The sequence below is a fragment of the Strigops habroptila genome, chromosome 12 (assembly GCF_004027225.2).
Source record: "Strigops habroptila isolate Jane chromosome 12, bStrHab1.2.pri, whole genome shotgun sequence".
In the NCBI taxonomy this organism is placed as follows: Eukaryota; Metazoa; Chordata; class Aves; order Psittaciformes; family Psittacidae; genus Strigops; species Strigops habroptila.
In genome coordinates this window covers 12,508,613-12,514,612 of record NC_044288.2, presented here as the reverse complement: position 1 = coordinate 12,514,612, position 6,000 = coordinate 12,508,613, and the positions used below count along the sequence as shown (strand labels likewise).

At 50.6% G+C, this 6,000-nt stretch overlaps 1 protein-coding gene across 1 annotated transcript in view; it reads left to right on the top strand.

Moving 5' to 3' along the window:
- The first annotated feature begins 1,979 nt into the window (after positions 1-1,979).
- ADAMTS2 (ADAM metallopeptidase with thrombospondin type 1 motif 2) overlaps positions 1,980-6,000 on the top strand; it is a 175,597-nt gene continuing 171,576 nt past the window's right edge. Inside the window, exons 1-2 of the mRNA XM_030504868.1 lie at positions 1,980-2,258; positions 3,198-3,559. Of these exons, the coding sequence (XP_030360728.1) occupies positions 2,171-2,258; positions 3,198-3,559 (450 nt within the window). The 5' untranslated portion in view covers positions 1,980-2,170. The remainder of the gene's footprint in view (positions 2,259-3,197; positions 3,560-6,000) is intronic.

The following is a 6,000-nucleotide window of genomic DNA, read 5'->3' as shown; positions in this document are numbered from 1 at the left end:
TTGGTTTTGTTTAAGGTTTTAAAGAAGGTTGTAAAACAGCTCCAGGAACACCTTAAGCTTGAGGAGCTTTGGGTTCCTGGCCCCATGTAGTAAGATAATAACATAAGGACATGGGACTTGATTTCTCTATGGAAATGAACTACATGGAGGCAGTTACTGATGCTTTTTGTTTATATCATTACTCTGCAGCGCAGCTGTTATCCATATTAAAGCATATTTGCTAATCTCCAATATTTTCAAGAATAAAAATCCATCTTAATTAGTAGAAGCATTGTTTGGGCTGTTTTGTATTTCTATAATATATTCTGTCTCCTTACTGTTTCTGGATGTATCAGATACAAATAAGAAGTCTGATTTCAAATACAGGGCCAACCCCTCTCCCTTTCAAGTTTATGAGCAGAAGTTATTTCAATTTCAGCAGGATGGGATGGATGGAACATAAAAAAGCCACATCATCAGCTTAAAATACAAGTCCAATAAAAACAAAGTTGGAACTTTACCAGCTGTGTACTGATGAAAGTATATGAGATTTTAAGTAAGAGAAGCTGCTCAATATGGACTCACAAACAAAACAAAACAAAAAATGAGCCAACAGAAAAAGCAAAAGGAAGAACTGGGAAAGCCCAGCGCAGAAGCAATCCCAACAGAGGTCATTTGAGAAGATAAGTAAAGGGATGTTTGAATGTAATGTGCAAATTGATCTACTCCATTATTCAGAATAATCTTTCCCTTTTTATCCTTAACCTAAAGAAATGGGAAAACCAAACTTGAACAACAAACCAAGGAAGCAGAAAATTGCGTACTGCCCTAACTGATCGGGCCTGGGGCCCATAAAACCCAGTCACCGCCATGACCTGTACTAGCCAGATGTTATGTTTCTTCTATACCCTTCACTTGTGTCCATAATATTGGAATGGAAGGTTATAACTGGACTCTTTGTCATAAAGGAGCAGGAACAGTCAAGGATATCCAGGAAAATTCCTTGGCAGAGGAGCAGCTTCCCGCAGGAAGCCAGCACATGTTGGTTTCCAGCAGGGTTCAGCCCATGAGGATGCAGCTCCCCTCCGCCTGCGGTGGGTGAGGCCGTGGAGCACGGAGTGCCCAGGAACAGGCCGGAGAGCTCTGCAAGGCTGAAGGGAAGGAGAAACCAGCAAACCTGATAATGGAACAGCTCAGGAAACACACACATTATCTGAAAGGAAGAAGCAGGATGGCATTTATCCTGGCCATATGGAAACAAATATAACTTGGGGTTTTTTTCCATAAAGGCCGCTCTTGGTTATTGAATTATTTCAAAAAATCTTCTTCTACATCATATTTATAGTATTCCTTTTGCTTTCCCGGCCTCTCTCTCCATTTGCAGATATTTAGTCTCAGATGGCTTTGCAGCAAGTAACTGGTGAATAGTCCAGACAGTTTTTCCCGTGAAACGGCTGTGTGGGGTCACTGATTCTGTGGGGTGAAGATCTCTGATCACGGTTTGCCTATGTTGGTGCCACTTTTCCCATTTGGGTCCTTGCTTTCAGCGGGAACCCGAGGCTCCAAGGGAACTCATCTCGAGGAGCCCAGAGTTTGTCCCGTCGGGCTCGTGTTTTCTAGGGAATTCCGTGTGCATTCCCGAGCTGGAGCCGGGACCGCGCACCGCGATCGCAGGGCTCTGCCCTCACCCCGGGGGGGTCCCGACCCCGGCGGGGCGGGGGGGCGGGATATCTTCGCTTTTGTTCTCGCCCCCCCCCCCGCCGCTCCCGCGTCCCGTCCCAAGCGGAGCAGCGCTCCGAGGCACGGGCGGGTCCCGGCGGGGGGTGCGCGGCGGCGGGGCCGGGCGGTCTCCGGTGCTGCCCGGCGGGGCGGGCGGTCCCCGCTCCCCTCGGCCCGGCTGCGCCGTGTGGCAGCGCCTCTGTCAATCAGCCTGACTTCACTCCCGCACGCCCTGTGTATCCAGTATTATACCCCCGCCGCCTCCTGGTGTCTCTGCTTCGCTGCGAGCCGGGAGCGCGGCCGCCACTGCCGCTGCGGCTGCGGCTGGGCGAATGCGCGGGCGGCGGGGCGCGGGGCAGCGCTGAGCGGCGCGGACCGGCGAGGAGAGGCGCGGAGCGGGGCTGCCGCCTGGCCGGCCCCGGCTGCGGGCAGCCCGGGCACCGGCCCCCCGCGTCGGGCCGGGGCCACCGCGATGGACGCTCCCGCGGGCATCGCCCTCGTCCTGCTCTGCTGCGCGCTCGCCCTGCCCGCCGGCGCCCTGCGGCGCCCCGGGGACAGAGGTAGGTCTCCGCCGAGACGCCTTTGGGCTGCTCGCTTTGCCCCGGTGCTTTGCAGCCCGCCCGTCTGAAGTGGCGGCTCGTCCGCCCGCGGCTTTCCGCTCCCCTTGAACTTCTTCTGCGGCTACTTTTGCCGGGTTTCCAGTTGTTTCCTGCAAGCGGCAGGCGGGGACGGGGACGTGGACAGAGACACCCGCGCCGCCGGCGGGGAAGGGACGCGGGAGCCCCGCCGGCAGTGACAGCGCTACACCCGCAGCCCCGCGGCCGCCCGCCGCTTGCCCCGCGGAGGGGGCGAGCCCGGGCGGGCAGGGCTCGGCGCTTGGAGTTCCCCATGCGGGATGAAGCACATGGCAGCTCGTCTGCCGCCTCTTCCTCCTCCTGCCCCGGCCATCGCCGCCGTCCCAAACTCCCGGGGCTCCCGGTGCCGGTCGCTGCCCCTGGCGTGCCTGTCGCTACCCGACTCATCCCCGCCGCACCGGGGGTAGTTTGAGGGACGCGCCTTTCCCTTGCAGGCTTGCCACCCGCAAACCAAGCCCTTATCCCTGCCCCTCCGAGCAGTCCCGAAGTGGATCAGCGTCCTCTCATCATCGCTGGCCACCCGGCTATCCCCAAAGTCCCTGGCGCGACCCGAGCACCCATCGGGTGGGCAGTGGTGCGGAGTTCGGGCGGGGTGGGCAAAGGGTAGTAGGACCCCGTTGCATGGGCAGGAGTGGGGGTCCCGGCGGTGTGGGGAGGCTCATGGTGCCTTCTCGTGTTTTGGGGAGCAAAAGGCAAGTTTGAATGAACTCTGCACACTTCATGCCTCTGCCTGTACAGAGTGCAGTGTCCATCTGCCTTATGTAAGTGTCTGCTGTGCTAATGAATAATGGAATAAAAATCCCGCGGCATCAGGATATGTTTAGTTCTAGTGTCTCTTTCCTCTCCTGCTTTCTCCCTGTAAAGATCCAATTCTGAGGAATATAGAGGAGTACAGCCTTGTCATCCCCACCAGCACCGATTCAGAGGGCAGGTTCCTATCCCACTTGGTGTCTGGACCGCCAAAAGCACGCTTCAGGAGAGCCACGGAGGACTTGCAGCATGAAGCAGCAAATGAGCAAATATTTTACAATGTCACTGTTTTCGGAAGAGAGTTTCACTTCAGGCTGCGGCTAAACTCCAGGCTTGTGGCCCCTGGAGCAACAGTTGAGTGGCAGGAGGACTCTGATGAGACTCACATTGAACCTCTCTATGGGAATTGCCTCTATGTTGGGGATATCACTGATTTGCCAAATGCTTCAGTCGCTATCAGCAATTGCGATGGGCTGGTAAGTTACTTTTGTTATTCTATCAAAGATAATTACATTAATTTCCTCCAGCCTTTAAATATAAAATGTGTGGACTGTCAGAAACTCACACCTCATATGGTAACTGTGAATGCAAATTAACTAATGTTCCCTTGTGTGGGAATAGCTGCGCTGCACCAGGCACTTCTTTACAGACAGTGGCACTAGAAGTTTGAGCACATGCTCTGTGGTAGCTACTCTGGAACAGAAGCCAGGATTTATGTTGATTTGTGGGGAAGTTACTTGAGGTGCCTGACGCTTTGAAACAGGGGATGAAATAGCAGGTTCTCAGCAGCTTCTTCCACTTTCCACTTCCAGTTTGCAAAGGGAAATTTTAGAAGAGTTAATCCCAAATAACGGGCTGGGCTGCCCTGGAAACAGATTTGAGAGGTAAAAATGGGTTTGCCCTGGAAAATTTTAATGTATTCAGAGTCTGTTTTCATGGATCTTTCACTCGGTGAGTTTCATTGCCTGATCAAGTGATTGATGGAAAGCCACAAAAGAGTTTGAGTTTTACAGGCAAATCAGCTCCCTGTGATGCATTTTGCAAGCCTCTGTGTTTAAAACTTGCTGCAGCTTTCTGCTCTGGAGTGCATGTTCAGCAGCCAAGTTACAACTGTTTGTCCCTGGCATCCAAAAATGTCATACCATCATTTGAACAGTGGTTACTGCACAGCAGTTTCTTTAGTGAGAAAAGGGCTGTATGTTTGGTAATGAACAGTTTATCATGCCAGTGTTTTCTTGCTATACCCTTTAGAATTCATGATTCTGAGATTACTTAATTTTAATGCATTCTATTCTCTGCCTAAAAAGCCAGTGTGAGTGAGTTGTATTTCTGTTTATTTAATCACAGAAAGTTGTTCATTTGCTGTGCCAAGAAAATAACATGTATGGAGATAGTATGTTGGCTGCCTGAGAATAGAAGGGAATCAAATACTTTCCCCCTTACTCTTTCCTTTCCTGTGGTTTCTCCTAGCTGCATGCATTCCTGTTTTGAGGAGCAGGTTTTAGTGCTGCAGTTGTTTGATGTGGACAGCTGGCTGAGGCCAAGAGGAACATCAGGACTGAAGAAGAAGAGCAGTTCAGAAAGCAGAGTGTGAGCTTGCAGACCTGCCTCTGGGGAGGAAGCAGAAGTGCTTTGCTCTCCCCACACCTAGCACAGATCATTTTGCCTGATTTACTTGCTCTGGGCATTGCAGAACTGGGGTGGAGCCAAAGCTCTTCTTCCTTGTCCGTCTGTGCTGAAAGGTCTAGGAAGACCCTGTTGATGGCTGCTGCTTGCCTTGTGCTCCCTCATCAGCACAGGTGTTGACTGTAAGGGCAGTGAGGGAGCTTGTTCCTTCTTCTTCCCAGTATTAGCCAGAGTGTGGCTCCTTATATTTGGAGAAGAGCTTTGTGATAAAATATAACAGGAGTTAAAGCCAAAGTATGGGTAAGACTCTAAATGATCAAGGCTTCATGTTGCATGTGTAAATGACAAAGTGTTCATGAAATGCTGCCGGTTTTGCATTTGTAAGGAACTTCTCAAACACAAGGGAATGAAGCCAGGCCTCAATTCAATGGCACTCATAAATGGCTAGGATCCAGAGAGCTACCAAAGGAATTCTAGTTTTCAACCCGTATCCACAGCCTGTGTGCCTGCATCTTTCCAGCATTCTTGTTACCATTAGAAGCAGGAGAGTTGGTCTAGTGTAGAAGCCTCTGTGTTCCAACCTGGATGTCACACTAGTTGTTGCATGGCACTACAACTTCTGTGAGTCTGCTAATACTTTTGGAAATGGCTTACTCTTTCCTCCAGTGTGTATCCACATTGTAAATGCTGCAGGGCAGAGACATGTTTGGTCTTGCCCAGGTCACTGAAGCCTTCCTGCAGGAAGCATTGCCTCAATACTTTTAAGCATTTGGCCATAATGATTTCCCTGAGATTGTGCAGTAAATCTATTGTGGAACAACAAATTGAACTCCAGTCCCTTGGGTACTATGTTCCATCTCTACCCATTCCCTCCATCTCAGTTTCCTTCTTTCTTAGGGCGGGAGAGTTTAGAACAGACATCAATAGAATTACACAGACTCCAAGAAATGATACTAGTGGTTCCGCAAAAGCCACTGGTCCATGGACCGCAATAATAAGCAACTGACCCACTCTGAAGTTAATACCGCACTTAACTGTCTCTTGGTTTACCTTTTTTTTTCTGGTGTTAGCAAAGAGTATTGAAGAGTTTCCAGAGAAATGTACTGGCAGCAAGACATTCTTAGGGACCAGTGAGCTCTGTGTTATTCTCAGGGTTATTTTAGATGTGCATGAAGACATGGACTAGGCTATTCTCAACTAGGTTTCTATGTCCTTTTTTTCTTCACACCTAGTTTACTTCAGAGGAGAAATGCCACAGTATCTTTCAGTTGCCTACAATATGCACACCATG